We start from the raw sequence: 17,215 nt of genomic DNA, 5'->3' as shown, positions 1-17,215 counted from the left end.
TCGATGGCGCCTAACAACAACAGTATTGACCTTGTGTGTATTACAGGCTCATTATTCATTCACCATATTACCTCATGTAATCCTTACAACCTACTTACGATATAAGGGCTATAATGAGATTCATTTTACTGATGAGGAAGTAGAGTCACTTGGCTCAAGAATTCAGCTAGAAAATGGCAAACTTTCCCAACTCAAGTGTGATCATTTTTAAAATTAATGTTAGGTAGCAATTGTTATAACTGTTGTAGCTAGAAGGGTCAAATCTACGAGGCTGTCCCCTGTCCTTTCCTGGTGGAATACCCTCATATAGAGAAGGCACTGGCTGGGGCACCCGCCAGATGAAAGGGTTTCAAATGTCCTGAAAAACCACTACCTAAAGAATGAAGTATGTCATGAAGAAAGGTCTCCCCCAAATCACTGACCCAGGCCCTAGAGGAGGAGGCAGGACGCTGAAGTCCCAGAGCCACCAGGACACACTGGTGACCAGTAGCTGCAATTAGAGAAGAGCAAGAAGTCTGTTCTAGGTCTTGGACGCTATCTAGATCCATGGCCTTAATGAATTTTGGAAAGGTTGTCTTGGACCACTGCCAAGAGTGCATTTCTAAGACCTCTGAAAAATCCTGAGCTACCAAGCCTAGCCCCCAAAGGGAGACACACTCCATTCAGTTATTAATCAAAATACTTATTGAGAACCTTGTTGTTAGTAGGTTCCAACCCATGGTAACCCTATGTACCACAGAACAAACACTGCCTGGGCCTGTACTGTCCACACAATTGTTATGCTTGAGCCCATTGTTGCTGCCACTGTGGAAACCCTGGATCTCACTGGAAGTCTTCTTTTTTGTTGACCCTCAACTTTACCAAACATAATGTCCAGGGACTGATGCCTCCTGATAACATGTCTGAAGTATGAGAGGTGAAGTTTCACCATCCTGGCTTCTATGGAGGATTCTGGTTGTACTTCTTTCAACATGTATTTGTTTGTTCTTCTGACAGTCCATGGCACTTTTAATATTCTCCTTCAATACCATAACTCAAATGCATCAAGTCTTCTATGATCTTCCTTAGTCATTGTCCAACTTTCACATGCATAGGAGGCTATTGAAAACAGCATAGCTTGGGTCAGGTGCACTTTAGTTCTCAAACTGACATTTTTGCTCTTTAACACTTGAAAGAGGTCTTGTGTACCAGATTTGCCTAATGCAATAAGGTGTTTAATGTTTTGACTGCTGCTTCTATGAGTGTTAATAGTGAAACCAAGAAAAATGACACCTTTGACAACTTCAATCTTTTCTCCATTCATCATAATGTTATTTATTGGTCCAGTTGTGAGGATTTGTGTTTTCTTTCCATTGAGGTGCAACCCATACTGAAGGCTGTGGTCTTTCATCTTCATCAGCAAGTATTTTAAGTCCTCTTCACTTTCAGCAAGCAAGGTTATATCATCTGCATGTTGCAGATTATTAATAAATCTTCCTTCAATCCTAATGTCATGTTCTTCATATAATTCAGTTTTTCAGATTATTTGTTCAATATACAGATTGAATATGTATGGTGAAAATAAAATCCTGATGCACACCTTTCCTGATTTTAAACCATTCAGTGCCCCCTTGTTCTGTGTGAATGACTGACTGCCTCTTGGTCTATATACAGGCTCCTCATGAACATAATTAAGTGTTCTGAAATACTCATTCTTTGTAATGTTGTCCATATCTTTTAATGATCCACACAGTCAAAAGTCTTTGCATAGTAGATAAATCACAGGTAAACAGCTTTCTGGTATTCTCTGCTTTTAGCCAAGATCCATCTAATGTCAGGAATGATATCCCTTGTTCCATGTCCTCTTCTGAATCCAGCTTGAATTCCTGGCAGTTCCCTATTGATGTACTGCTGCAGCCATTTCTGAATTATCTTCAGCAAAATTTTCCTTGCATGTGATATTAATGATATTGTTAGATTATTTCCACATTCCATTGGGTCACCTGTCTTTGAAATGGCACGCATATGGACCTCTTTCAATCAGTTGGCCAGGTAAGTTGTAGTCCAAATTTCTTGGCATAGATGAGTTAGTGCCTTCAATGTTGTATCAGTTTGTTGAAAGATTTCAATTTGTATTCCATAAATTTCTGGAGCCTTGTTCTTTGCCAATGCCATCATTGCATGGTGGAGTTTTTCCTTCAGTACTATATGCTCCGGTAGCGCAGTGCTGCGAACCTCAAGGTGGGCATTTTGAAAGTACCAGCTGTTCCACGGGAGAAAGAGGAGGCTTTCTGCTCCTGTAAAGATTTGCAGCCTCGGAAACCCTGTGCAGGGTCACTATGAGTCGGAACCGACTCCACGGTACTTAACAACCACCACCACCATATGCTAACGTTTTGAAATAGCTGAATATCAACCATTTCTTTTTGGTACAGTGACTCTCCATATTCCTTCTATCTTCTTTTGATGCTTTCTGCATCATTCAATAGTTTTCCCATGTCGTTGTTGTTAAGTGCAGTCGAGTCAGTTCTGACTCATAGCAACCCTGTGTAGGGTTTCCAAGGAGAAGCTGGTGAGTTTAAACCACCAACCTTTCTGGTTCAAACCAACCATGAGGTCGAGTACTCATCCTATGGCGCCACACCCGGACTCCAACTTTGCCCATAGAAGCCTTCAGTATTGCAAGTTGAGGTTTGAATGTTTCTTTCTTCATTTTCTTCAGCTTGAGAAATGCTGAGCATGTTCTCTTTTAGTTTTCTAACTTCAGGCCTTTGTACATTTCATTATAATATTAGACTTTGTCTTTTCAAGCTGCCCTTTGAAATTGTCTGTTCAGCTCTGTTATCACCTCATTTCATCATCTCTATGCTGAAAAGTAAGTTTCAGAGTCTCTTCTGACATCTATTTTGGTCTTTTCTTTCTCTATTCTCTTTTTAATGTCACCTCTTGCTCTCTTTGAGTATGATGTTCTTCATGTCATCCCACAATGCTTTCTGGTCTTTGGTCCTTAGCGTCTAATGCATCAAATCTGTTCTTGAGATGTTCTCTAAATTCAGGTGGGATGTTGCAGGTCATATTTTTGGCTCTTACGGACTTGTTTTAATTTTCTGCAGCTTCAGCCTAAATTTGCATATGAGCAATTGATGGTCTGTTCCACAGTCAGCCCCTGGCCTTGTTTTGACTGAAATGGAGCTTTTCCATTGTCTCTTCCCACAAATGTAGTCAGTTTGATTTCTATGTATTTCATTTTGTGAGGTCCATGTATATAGTCATCTTTTATGTTATTTTAAAGATATTTGTAATGAATAAGTCATTGGTTGTGCAAAAGTCTATCATGTGATCTCCTGCATCATTTCTATCACTGCGGTCATATTTACAACTACTGATCCTTCCTCTTTGTTTCCGACTTTCACATTCCAATCACCAGAAACTATCAATACATCTTGATTGCATGTTTGATCAATTTCAGACTGAAGAAGTTGGTAGAATTCTTCAATTTCATCATTACTGACTTCTGTGTTTGATGTGTAAATTTGAATAATAGTGGTATTGACTGGTTTTCCTTGTAAGCATACCGATACTATCCTATCACAGACAGCATTATGCTTTAAGGTAGATTTCGAAAGGTTCTTTTTAATGGTGAATATAATGTTATTTCCCCTTGAATTGGTCATTCCTGGCATACTAAACTATATAATTGTCAGATTCAAAATGGCCAATACCAGTCCATTTCAGCTCACTAATACCTAGGATATCGATTTTTATGAGTTCCATTTTGTTTTTGACAATTTCCAGTTTTCCTAGATTCAAACTTCGTACGTTCTGTATTCTGAATATTAATGGATGTTTGCAGACATTTCTCCTAATTTTGAGTTGTGCTCCACCAGCAAATGAAGGTCCCAAAAGCTTTACTTCTATTCGCATCATCATGGTCAACTCTACTTTGAGAAGACAGCTCTTCCTTAGTGATATTTTCAGGGCCTTCCGACCTGCCGTGCTCATCTTCTGGCACTATAAATGACAATATTCTGGTGCTATGCAGGATGTTTTCATATTCTGGTACTATATCTGACAATGTTCCACTATTATTCATAATGTTTTCAGTGGCTAAACATTCAGAAAGAGTCTGCCTCTTCTTCATCCTAGTCTTAGTCTTGAAGCTCAGTTGAAACCGGTCCACCATGAGTAACTCTGCTTTAAAGTCCCCGTGAGAGAGCGTCCAGTTTCACAGTAACACACAAGACAACAGTCTGTGGGACAAACTGACAGATGAGTTGTTGCTTGAACACCTACTCTATGCCAAAGGAGCCTGGTGGCACAGTGGGTTAAGTATCTGACTGGTAGCTAAAAGGTGGGCAGTTTGAACTCACCAGTCAGTTGCTCCATGGGAGCAAGATTAGGCTGTCTGTTTGTGTAAGGATTTACAGCCTCAGTAACTATGGAGTGGTTCTATTCTGACCTATAGGGTTGCTGTGAGTTAGAATCAATTCAATGACAGTGGGTTAGGTTCACGCCAACCTCCATACCAACAACAAAGCAGCCGTATCCCTGCTGTGTGGGTGAGAGAAGGTGAACAAGTAGACAATCATTTCTGAGAGTCATCAGTTCTCTGAAGGTAACCAGATGTGGAGTGAGAGGCTGCTTTAGTCAGGTGGTCAGGAGGGTCTCGTGGAGGAGGTGACGGAGTGGGCTGTGCTGGGAGACAGTGTGGCTGGAGCCAACTCAGCAAGGAGCACGATGAGAACCTGCGGACAGCGGGCCCATCAGGCAGTCTTGCAGGTCTGGGTTTTATTCTAAGTCAGAATGTCTCAATCTTGGCACTATTGACATTCTTTGTTGTGGGGGGCCGTCTTGTGCACTGAAGCATAGTTAGTGGCATCCCTGGTCTATAACTACTAGATGTCTATAGTATCTGCTCCCCAACCATAAATGTCTTCAGATACTGCCCAGTGTCTTCTAGGGGACAAAATGGCCTCCCAGTGGGAACCATTGTCTGAAGTGCAATAGGACTTTAGTAGTTAGTTGCCATGTATTGATTCCAATTCACAGTGACCCCATGTGTGCAAAATGAAATTGCTCCATTGCTTTCTTATGGTTGTGACCTTTTGGAAGCAGATTACACAGCCTGTCTTCCAAGCAGCTCCAGGTGGGTTCAAACCACCAACCTCTCTGCTAGTGGTCAAGCATTTACCAGTCTGCGCCACCCAGGGACTCCGGACAGGGGATTTGAAACCAAGCCAGAAAGTGGCAGGGTCTTGATTTATATGTGTAAAAGGGTCCTGCCACTGTTGCATGGAGAACAGTTGTTACAGCAAAGAGCTTGGAACACACACTGGGAGGGTACTACAATCTTCTAGGAGGGAGATGATGGCTCCTTGGATGAGGTGGAGGAAGGGCAGTCAGTGAAAAGTGTCGCTCTTGGGATATTTGTGGAGTACAGGTGTTCTCTACAAGCAGTTGTAATGCCCAGTCCATGTATTGGCTCTTGAGCCTTGGTCTCCAATTTTGACAGCAGCCAGCATACCAGCATCTAATTTATTAACATCCTTGTCCCTTTGATTGGGACTCTTCTGATCACTGACTCCTTCCCTCACTGGGCCTAATTGGAGGCCCAGTTCCCTTCCCAGCCTCATTCATCTAAAACCCATCAGGGTAACAGTATAACACCAATGGCTGAACCCTGACCATGTGCCACAAACTCAACAGCCATCCCTGCAGGGTTGACAGCTCAGTAAGCAAGTGGCTGTAAGGCAATGGGAGTAGTGGGCATGGCGGTAAACGGAGCACTCCATGTATAGAAAATAAAGGCCAAGAATCCACTTTTGTATGTGTAATCTTTAAGTTGTTACACCTTGACAACAAATTCAAACTTTTAAAAATAATGTGGTATACTCTTAAACTGGACTCCCCCCTTGGGACCTGGTAAGTCAGTTACTTTGTGCCTCTATCGCCCCCTCATTTTGGGTGGGCAGTGTCTATGTTGCCCAACCCTATCTACCCTGTATTCAAAGGGGTTAGCATTGATACTTAATGTGAAGACTCCTTCCCTCTCTGTTGGTATTTTGAGCTACTACATCCATCCATAGGTCAAGTTCATCAAATTGTAGCAATTTACCCTCATTTCCTTACTAAAAAATTTTTTTGAAAAAATAAAATAATGTGGTAGACTAAAATACTTTCTGCAAAGAATATCTGGCCTGGGGCCTCTGTTTACAGGCATTATATTCACTGAATCTTCACCACTACTGTGTGAGGAAGAGATGGGCAACCATTTTATAGCCAGGAAGACTGAGGCCCAGAGAGGCTATTCAGCAGTAAGCCCAAAATACATGAGACACAGAGGGCAGAGTTCAGATTTGCACTCAGGTCTGAGGGACAATGAAGCACGTGCTCTAGACAATGATTCCACCAACCGAGTGTGACCTGGAGCTTCAGGTGGCTGAGTTCACCCTCAGATGAGAACCCCTGAAAGGGACACGGGACCCAAGCTCCCCACCATCCTCTAGACCAGCCCTGAATCATTCACAACAAGGGGTGATTTTGTCCTCCAGGGATATTTAACAATGTCTGGAGATATTTTTGGTTATCCGCACTAGGGCAGTTGATATCTAGTGGGAGGAAGTCAGGGATGCTGCTAAACACCCTTCAAAGACAGGACAGTTTCACAGCAAAGAATGATCCAGTCTAAATGGCAATAGTGCTAAAGTTGAGAAATCAGACTTTCTGCATCTGGAACACGGCAGAAGCAAATAAGACTCAGTCTTTTAGAAATGTGTTAGTAATAACAACAAAAGTTCCCAAGTTTGAGAACAAATTCCTTTTTCATCAATTAGTATGTATCCCTGTTATCTCTTGGATAACACCATCCATCTATCCATCCATCACCCACCCACCCATCTATCCATCCATCATCCACTCATCCATCCATCCACCCATCCATAATCCATCTATCCATCCATCATCTACCCATTCATCCATCTATCCATCCATCTTCCATACATCCATCCACCACTAAGCATGGAAAACACTGTTCTAGGCCCTGGGGAGACAACAATGAACACAACAGACAGAAATCCCTATTATTAGACACGTATATTAAAGTGGGTGAGAAAGAAAGTAATTGCTTAATTGAATAATAAGATGCTATTCTAGGCACTGGACTTCGAACCACAAGGTTGGCAGTTCAAACCTACCAGTTACTCCTTGGAAACTCTATACAGGGTCGCTATGAGTTGAAAACGACTTGACGGCACTTAACAACAACATGCTGGGTGGTGGTAAGTGCTATGGAGAAAAATAAAGCAGGACGTGGGAGTAGAGAGTTCAGGAGGGCGCCATTCTATGTAGGGTGATCAGGAAGGGCCTCACAGGACAGATGGCATTTGAGCTAAAACCTGAACAAGGTGAAAGTGAATCTTGTGACTGTCTGCAGGAAGAGTGTTCCAGGTAGAAGGAACAGCAAGTGCAGAGTGCAGTGGGTGGGAGTGTGCCTGATTGTTTGAGGATCAATTCTAATAGCAGCTAATCCAGACGGGCACCCTTTGATCCCAGATGCTGTGCCAAAAGCTCCATTCACATGTGATCATCTTCAATGGCTGAGCTTCCCAGTCTCCCAGTTGTTATTTTATCCAAAAGACGACTATGACACTGACTTAGCCTAGCTAGTCCTGGGATTTCTTTTTTAAATATAAGCCAATCCTTGCTAAGGATATAGATGCCCCCTTAAACCAGAACACAGTACCAGGACACTAAGTAAATGAAGTTCCCCACATGTCTTGGGTTGATTCCCCCAGAAGTAAGTCATAAGATGAGAATCTGAGTACAAGGTATCTGTGGGAAGTGTTCTCAGAAAACGCAGAAGAGTGGGAATGTGAAACATGGAAGAAGCCAAGCAGGCTGTTTTATCCACAACTGGAGCCTAATCCCATTGTGCCCCTCTGGGAGATGGTTTAGCACAGTCATCTCTGAGCTGTTGCCCCAGACCCAGGGGTGAGGGAGCTGGAGAACTGATTCACCTTCTTCCATCAGTCAATGGCTCAGGGATGCTCCCAGAGGGGTGTTATTGTTGTTGTTGTTGTTGTTGTTAAGTGCCATCGAGTCAGTTCCCACTCATAGCAACCCTGTATAGGGTTTCTGATGAGCATCTAATGAGTTTGAACTGCTGGATTTGCAGTTCAAACTGATGTTGCAGTCCAGCTTGTATTATGCTAGACTTCAGTGGCCAGAAAAAGTCTCCAGACCAAGAAGTGCAGGTGCAGTAGCTGGGAGTGGGACTTTGTTGTTGTTGTTAAATTCCAACTCATAGTGACCTTGTATAGGGTTTCCGAGAAGCGGCTGGTGAGGAGTTTGAACTACATGGGTCTGAAATGGTAAGAGCTAAGAGGACATGGGTGGGGCCCAGACCACATCTGCCTTATCAGAGGAGGTCTCTATTCTGCCCCAAGTGCTTGTTGACCTTGAGCAAGTTAGTTACCTTCACCTTACAAGTAACCATGTACCACCTTGTGAGAATAAAACTTTTTATTGTTTTGTTTTTAAAGGAGCTTGTTTACAAGGGTTAAATGAGATGACAATGTTTCAAAAGCACTTAACAATTACTGAGGACTTTCTATGTGCCAGGCACTATATTCTAAGTTATTCTTCTAACTTACTATTGTATATATTGAGTACAGTGGGAAAAGCATTCGGTTGCTAACTGAAAGGTTGGTGGTTTGAACCCACTAGCCGCACAGCGGGGAAAAGATGAAGTGGGCTACTTCTGTAAAGATTTCCAGCCGCAGAAATCTTGTGGACTAGTTCCACTCGGTTCTACACGTTCACTATGAGTTGGAATCAGCTGGACAGCACTGGGTTTGGTTTTGGTTTTATTGTCTGCATTAACTCACTTGATTCTCAAAGTAATTCAGTGAGACAGGCACTGCTATCATCTCCATTTTATGAGCGAGGAAACCAAGGCACAGAGAGGTGCAATCGTTTGTCCCAAATCACATGATTAGTTAGTAGAGGCATTAACTCCTTTAACTTGGGTGATCCAGCTCCCAAACCAGGACTCCCACCATGAAGCTATCAAGTGTAGAGAAGTACACAATGTTCTGGATATGGAGTTGGTGCCTAATGCATGCTTGTTCTCTTCCAGTTAATTAAGTTTTGGCCACTCTGTTCATCTGGCCAGTACTTTCCCTTCCTATGCGTTTTTTTGCATTCTCCAGCCCATCAAAGCTCCTCAAAAGCCCAGAGAAACCAACTGCCAAGATATATCTGGATCAAGCTTCCTGAAGGAGTAAGAAAATCCCTGAGACTTGGTGAGGGTTCTGGTGGAGCCAGAAAGGTCTGGGGATGGTCCCTGACCTTTAACTTACTTGCTATGTGACCCCAAGCAGGTTACTAAACCATTCTGAGCCTCTGGGTTTCCTTTTATCAATGGGGATACTGGGTTTACCAAGTAGTGTCTCACAGGCACTGACATAGTTACTCCTTCAACAATTCCATCATCTTCTTCATTTACAGATTGGGAAATGGAGGCATGAGAGGTGAAGTTCTTTGCCTAAAGTCCAGAGTTAGGAAGTAGTAGGGCTGGGATTCAAACCCAAGACGATGTGATCCACAGCCAAGATTCTGAACCTCAGATATATTTTTTTCAGCAAGATCCTCATCAGACAATTTATAAGATTGAAGGAACCTCACAATTGAGAGGTGGTTCCTCTCAATATTATTCATGATAACATATGAATCCTTCTGATTCAGGTCAAGGAAGTAGAGGCCTCATCATACTAGAGGTATGAAATCTGAAAGGGGTATAGCAGTGACCCCACAATCAACATTAACATAGGAGTTGCTGCTGCCAACCTGAGGTGTAGCTAGAATAGAGGGGATTCTATGATCACACTAATAATCACGTGCCAAGCCCTGGACTAAACTCTTGATGTAGATTATCTCCTAATGTCCCTACGCAGTTGGCTTCATTGTAATTCCCATTTTCTAGATGAGAAAATGGACTGTGAGAAGTAAGGAACTTGCCCAAGATCATCCTTGGTAAGTGATGGAGCCAGGAAATGAACCTAGATCTGTTGAACTCTAAAACACAAGTCATGAATCAAATCCATGATGGGCAAAATACTGATTACCCTGCCATCATAAAAAAAGGTCGCTCCCACTTTTGAATGTCAGAAAAGTAAGAATTCACATTTATAAGGTACTTTCCATTTGCAAATCACACTCACATCTGAAATCTCACTGAATTGTCCAAACAGTCCAAAGATACATGCCCCACTATCACCACCATTTAGCAGATGAGGTCACTTAGATTCAGAGAGCTCAAACTACCTGTCCAAGATTCTAGGATTAAGAAAAAAAAAAGGCTTGGGAATCAGTAGTACCTAGGTTCAATCCACGGCTCTGCCATTTTCATTCCTTTGACAATTATTTACTCAACATTTAACTGTGGACCCTCAGGCAACATTTTTCATTTCTTGTTCTGTGAAAGGGTCTTAATATCGCTATGAAATCTAGTCTCCTCACCTGAAAATGCGAGACGACGTTTGCTTTCCCAGGATCCCTTGCAGCTAGAGTATGAGCATGTGACCGGATCCTGGCCAATTAGATTTAAGGAGAAGTCTACTGGTGGTTTTTCTCTCGGAATAAAAAAGGAGGCCAATGGACGGGTTTCACTGTATCTATATTTGAAGCCTGGCACTGGGCAGCTATCTCATGATATGGGGTATTAACACCTGCAGGGGTTGAAGAAGCAGAAAGATGAAGAAATTCTGGCATCCTGATGGCACCTTCAAACCATTAACTCAACCTTAGGACTTTGTGTTTTGTGAGATGAAGCATCTTCCTCCTTATTGAAGCTGTTCTGTATTTTCTATTCTGTGACCTACAGCCCAAAGAATCCTTAACTGGCACATTTATCTAATTGGATTGCTGCAGGGATTTCAATAAGAATGTGGATATAAAGTACCCTTAGTCCCTAGTGAAGGAGCTCTGGTGACATAGTGGTTATGAGTTGGGTTGCTAACCTCAAGGTCAGCAATTCGAAACTACCAGCTGTTCCACGGTAGAAAGATGAGGCTTTCTGCTCCCGTAAAGAGCTACAGCTCCTCTCAGGAGGGGAGACAGAATGATTTATCAGGTCTGGAATGTCTGCATTCTCTAGAACAGTTTCGGGGTTAAAGCTCTGAGAGAATTTCCTAATTTCCAAAACTGTTGTTAAGTGCTGTTGAGTCAGTTCCGACTCACAGCGACGCTGTATGGGGTCGGAAACCCTGTCCTGGAACCAACTCCACAGCACATAACCACCACCACCAACACTCCCTAATAGTACTGTGGATTAATGTGCTACACTGCAAGGTCAATTTGAATTTCAAGGTCGACGGTTCAAGCTCGCCAGCTGCTCCTTGGAAACCCTAAACAGTTTCAGAACTGACTCAATGGCACTTACCAACAATAACAACTAAAATCAGTGCCCGTAACAATAAACAGCAGCTACTCTGGAAACTGGGAGTCTGGGTGTGGCACTATAGGACAAATACTGGACTGTAGTAAAAGGGTTGGCAGTTCAAATCCACCAGCTGCTCCTCAGAAACCCCATACAGCGTCGCTACGAGTTGGAACTCACTCAACAACAGTTTTGGAAATTAGGAAATTCTCTCAGAGCTTTAACCCCTAAACTGTTCTAGGGAATACAGACATTCCAGACCTGATAAATCATTCTGTCTCCCCTCCTGAGAGGAGCCCTGCTGCCTTTTCTGAGAAAGCAGAAACTCAATGGTGGCCCCAGTATTACAACATTGTAAGCCCACTGGGACTGACCCCAGCTTCCAAACAAGAATCAATCACACTGCCTTTCGCCTAATGGACTTTGATTTTTGCTCCCCTGACGGCCTATCCCAGGACCTGTGCTTTGTGTCCACATTGCCAGAACAGCCCATCAATTATTAACGGCATCAACTCAGCCGCTCCAGTGCCACTATCAGAAGGAAAAGGTTTTTCTGCAGCACAGCCCACCAGTCCTAGAGAAAGGACTCTGTTTCTTATCATTGATAGCAACAGCACCCATCTCTGTGTTGAGCACTGAGCTGAGTTCAGGAGGCCGGCAAGGTGGGTCTGTTATCTCCATTTTACAAGTGGGAGCCTGGGGCAGGGAGAGGTGAGGAACATGCCTAAGATATAGGGAGGTGGTGGAGCTGGGACTGGAACTTGGGTCTGCCCTTGCTCTTAAGTATATGAGATAAGGGCCACTTCTTAACCTTATAACCCAGAAAAGGCCCAGCGGCCGCTCTCTCTCTCTGTGGCCTCTAAAGAATTTTCCACAGGCCTCTGTCCTGACAAGTAATACATCCAAGTTAGGGGGGATGATTAGAGATGAGGTGGGTAGAGTACAAATGATTGCAAGAGGCCGGAGGCACAGGGATCTGGGTCACAGGTGGGCAGCGAGGAAGGAGTGACATATCTCCAAAACCAAGAACCTCAGTGACTGATGGATGGTTCATTTATTCATTCCACATGCAGTTATTGGCAGCTCTTCTGTGCAGGCACCAGGGTGGGAGTTGGGAACAGAGCAGTGAATGCAATTTACGGCACTCACTTTCTCATGGGGGGAAGCAAGAGAAAAAGACAAGGAAATGAAAGCAATTTCAGATCGTGCTTAAGGCCTGTTGCAGAAACACACAGCGCAATATGATAGAGAAGCATGGGAGAGAGGATGTTTTAGGCAGGGTTCAGGAAAAGTCTGCTGAGGGGACATTTGAGCAGTAACCCTCATGAAAAGGAGGACAATTTAGGGAAGAATGACCCACGTAGCAGGAGCAGCAAGTGCAAAGGCCCTGAGGTGAGATGAAGCTGGCCTCTATTGGGAACAGCAAGGAGGTCAGTGGGGACAACAGGACACCATTTGAGCTCAGAGAGTTCATGGGGCTGGCTGCTGGAAGGCCTGGTCTGCCACGGTGAAGAGTTTGGATTTTAGTCTGAGTATGATGAGAAATCCCTGCAGGATTTTAAACCGATGAATAATGTGATCCAATTTACATTTTGAAAAGCTCACTTGCTTCTGTATGGAGAAGGGATGGCACAGGGCAACCTTGGAAGCAGAGAGACCAGGGAGCGGGTGTTGGCATTTAACCATGATGGAAAGAACAGGGTCTTCAAAGTCATACTTGGCTTTGAATTTGTGACAGCACCTCTTGGCCTGCTGTGTGACCTTAGCCAAGTTACTTAACCTCTCTGAGTCTCCCAGTCTGTAAAAGGAGGGATAGTAGCAGAGTTGGTGTTGCATAGTTGTTGTTGTTACGTAGTTGTGTTGTTGCTGTTGTTGTAAAGTACCGTGGAGTTGGTTCTGACTCATAGTGACCCTGCACAGGGTTTCCAAGGCTGCAAATCTTTACGGGAGCAGAAAGCCTCATCTTTCTCCTGCAGAACAGCTGGGAGTTTCGAACTGCCGACCTTGAGGTTAGCAGCATGATTCATAACCACTACGCTATCAGAGCTCCTTATGGTTACGTAGTAGGTGTTTGAAAAGTGGCAGGTCAGGATTTCTACATTGAGGACCATCAAGCCTGTCTCTCTCCCCATTTCAGCTCTGGCTGCAGAAAATCCTAGACTATCCATCTGCCAGGAATCCGAGCTGACAGCCCCCACCTGGGATCACAGAGAGGTCACCAAGCTCGTCCCCTGAGAGTGGATTAACCCAGGAGAGGTTGTCTATTCACAAACATTCACCAACAACGCCTCTTGCAAGACCGAGCTCCCTGCTTTGCTTCATGATGCCAACCCAAACACAACCCCTGATCCACTTCTCCGGAAGATCAAGCCAGTCCCTTCCATGTCCCTTAGTCTCATGTCTTAGGGACAAGGCAAGGAGGATAGAGAGTCACGTTTGGGACTAAATGGGGAAGGAGTGGGGTGGGGGGAGGCCTGAAAATAGCAAAATAAATCTGTTGATCCTAAGCCGGTTAAGAGTGAGTGACTTTGCCTTAAGAGGAAGCCGTTTTGTACACAAAACCTGGGGCAAGTTTATGGGCAGAGGGAACCACTGACTCAGAGGAGGAAAGCAGGCCCAGGTGCCTCAGGTCCTCTTAAAATTGACAGAGGGAAGAGACCAGGCAGGGCTTCTCCAACCTCCTACTGGCCACCCACTTCTGTATCTACTGGTTCCCCAGCAGCCAGATCTGGGGAAAGAACCTAGTCGCTCCCCTCTACACCTGAACCTGCAATGAAGGGACCACAAAGAATCCCCCAGAAGGAGGCCAGCCCTCAGTTAAAATTATGGCTGAATGTGTAGCCTTCCTCTTCCCTCATCATTTTGCCATGAATATGTTTATCTAAAAATTCCTAGCGATGCAAACAGTTAAGCAGTTGGCTGCTAACCTAATAATGGTTGGTAGGTAGTTTGAAGCCACCCAGCGACTCTGTGGGAAAAAGAACTGACAGTTTGCTCCTGTGTCCATCAGTTCTGTTTTGTCACATGGGATTGCTGAGTTGAAATCAACTAGACTGTACCAAACAACTATAAAGCCCCCTTTCAGGCCCCCATCTTTCCCTCCTTGATCTGCCTGAATGTCTACATCAACTCTGTCTTCTCTGGGTTCCTCCCAAGTCCCGTCAGCCCAACACCCAACACAGTGGCACTCATTTCTCTGAGGCACCCCTGAATGCCAGACTAACACAGAGCAAGGACTCACAAACAAACAGCCTCCTGGACTGACCAGTACCCCAATCCTTTCTCAGCTCCTGACAGCCTCTAACTTTTATCTAGCAGCACGTAGGACCCCTCCACACACACACACTTCTACCCTGGCCCACCCTTTGTGCTCAAACTCTTTCTGCATCCAGCCTGTTTCCACCTGGGGTTATTTGCTCTCCTGTTTGAAATTTACATCTTCTTCCAACAGCGAAAGCATCTTTGCAAGCTACATCAAACCATGCTTGTAATAAACTCCGCAACTACATAAATAACAACAACGTCGACCCCTCGCCCACAAGCATCCGCAGCGGACTGCCTGCATTGTGCAAGCTCCCATTCCACCCCTCAAAGTTCGTTTGCCTCATTTTTCTTGTTAAAACTACCTGACAATATCGGAGTATCTGTAAGCCGCTTTAACTCCTTTCAGGGGGCAAAGTGGCATTATAAATACAGGAATGTGTACTAAAATCGCAGGACGGCCCATCTCCAGCCTGGATCTTCCGCAGAAGACTTACATAGGGTAGACCAAACCAAACTCTACTCAATCTCAGCAAAGCTTTATTATTCCTCCAGACTCTTTCTTATCTATTTTTCCATGCCTGCTATTTTGTCATGGTTTTTCTCCAACAAAGTAAGGGGATAAATTCTTGAACGATAAAAGAATGGAGGTGACCAACGCCACATAGAAAAGTCTGAAGGAGTTGGTTCTCACACTTTGGAGGACTCAATTATAGCGCTCCCTCCCAGTTCCTGGTCTTCATCTCTGGGAACGAAGGCCCCCAGATCCGGTCCTCGACTTGAGGACTAAGCCAAAGCCCCCAGTTCAGCGGCCCCTGCTCCTGGATTTCAAACTCACCTTGGCAGCCACAGAGGAGTTAGGTTTCTCCAGGAGGTCCCAGAGCTTCTTCCTCTTCTCTGCACAGCACGTGTTGTCAAACTCCTCGCCCTCGCGTTCCCTGAGGGTCTCGGCCTCGCGCTTCAGTTCCTCGTTCATCTGCTCTTTCTTCTGGTGATAGCGGGCCTGGCAACAGGACTCCAGGTAAATCTCGTCGATGCCCCAGTAATCGAGCTCCTGGCTGAAGCTGAGGGCGCACATCTCCTCCATCATGTGCAAGCGCCCTGTGCGGTAGAAATTGAGGATGGAGGTGAACGCGCCTGGATGGCGGTCGAAGAAGTACTCGTTGTCGTCCAGACTGTAATCATCGCACACCTCGAGCAGAGAGTCGTGCGTGTTGCAGTCACGGAGCTTGCCCAGTCGTGTGCGGGGCAGGCGGTCCAGGGTGCGCCAGAGCACCTCGTGTGCCAGGCCCCCGACGTTGAGGCGGACACGCCGTGAGCACGCCTTGCTGCGAACGATCTCCATGGGCTCCGGTGGCAGTGAGCTGGTGGAGCGGGAGCCATGCTTCGTCATGCCCGCCGGCATCGCTGGTCCGGCCACCCCCGCTCCCCCTGCCCCCCAGGCCTCTGTCACTCGACGGCAAGGCCGGCCGCAGCGGGGAGGGGGGCAGGGAGCGATGTGAGGTGCTGGGGGTGCAGGGGGCCGCGCGTCACGGCCGTCTTCTCACCTCCATCCCGACGGCTGCGAGGCAGAAAGCGAACGCGGGTCAGTAATCTCCGAGCTGGACCAACCCGGAGCTCCTCCCAACCTCTCAGCTGGGGGCCCAGTGGGCCTTGACCTTCCAGAGCTAAGAGGCTCAGGGGGCCCAGAACGACTGGACGCTGTCCCTCCCTCCAGTGCTGAAGTATGCCCGACCCACCCAGGAATGGAGGAAGGGGGACGCCTCTAGGGCTGGAGGAGGGCTTCAAGTGACGCCCCTGGGGTCCCAGAGGCTCCACCCTACGCTTCCGCGGCCCCAGCCCTACCCACCGCCCGGGGCGCTGTCCGCCCCTTCGAGTGCTGAAAATCGATTCTCTCTCGGTCTCCCCGTCGAATGCTTAACCTGGCCCTAGGAGAGGGGCGCTATAGGAAAAACTTTGTGTCGTTGTTTGTGTTTTGACTTCCAACCTTTTTCCTCCCCCGCTCTAAGATAATCAGGATATGGGTTCTTGGCGGGGAGAGGCGGCGGATTTTCTTTATCAGACATTTTAAAAGATTTAGGAGTTCTGGGATGTGGGAGACCTTCTGTGCCCACCTGTCCGAGGTCACAACGGACTGATCGTACAAAACAGTCCCCCTATCCTGGCGGGACCCCTCTCTCCAAACCACGGGAGCACCTCCTGAGAATGCCCGGGTGGCAAGATGAGCTCCAATATGCAAAGGAGAGCTCTGCTCAGGGTGCCCCCTAGCCCTCAGCGCCCCCCACCCAGGAAAGGAGGGGCGTTAGAGGTCCTCAGGATCCGCCTACCCCCCCCGCTCCTTCCCCGCCCCCCTCTCCTTCTTCTTCTCCTTCTCTTCCTCCTCCTCCTCCTCCTCCTCCTCACTCCTCTCCTGCGAAAGCTTTTTATAACTCCGGGTTCTGCATCTTTCCCGGGGCTCAGAAGGAAAGGAAGGGGTGGGGGAGGTGGGAGGCGGGGAAACAGCCTGAATTTTCTGGCTGTTTCAAAACGTGCCCTCCT

General features: G+C 45.9%; 1 protein-coding gene across 1 annotated transcript in view; it reads right to left on the bottom strand.

Moving 5' to 3' along the window:
* Positions 1-16,082, bottom strand: part of KCNB1 (potassium voltage-gated channel, Shab-related subfamily, member 1) — a 132,821-nt gene extending 116,739 nt beyond the window's left edge. Inside the window, exon 1 of the mRNA XM_006839194.1 lies at positions 15,516-16,082. Coding sequence (XP_006839257.1) covers positions 15,516-16,082 — 567 coding nt within the window. The remainder of the gene's footprint in view (positions 1-15,515) is intronic.
* Between the last annotated feature and the right edge of the window lie 1,133 nt (positions 16,083-17,215).

This window comes from Chrysochloris asiatica, unplaced genomic scaffold, assembly GCF_000296735.1.
Source record: "Chrysochloris asiatica unplaced genomic scaffold, ChrAsi1.0 scaffold00023, whole genome shotgun sequence".
Classification (NCBI taxonomy): Eukaryota; Metazoa; Chordata; class Mammalia; order Afrosoricida; family Chrysochloridae; genus Chrysochloris; species Chrysochloris asiatica.
This window is presented reverse-complemented; position numbering and strand designations above follow the sequence as displayed.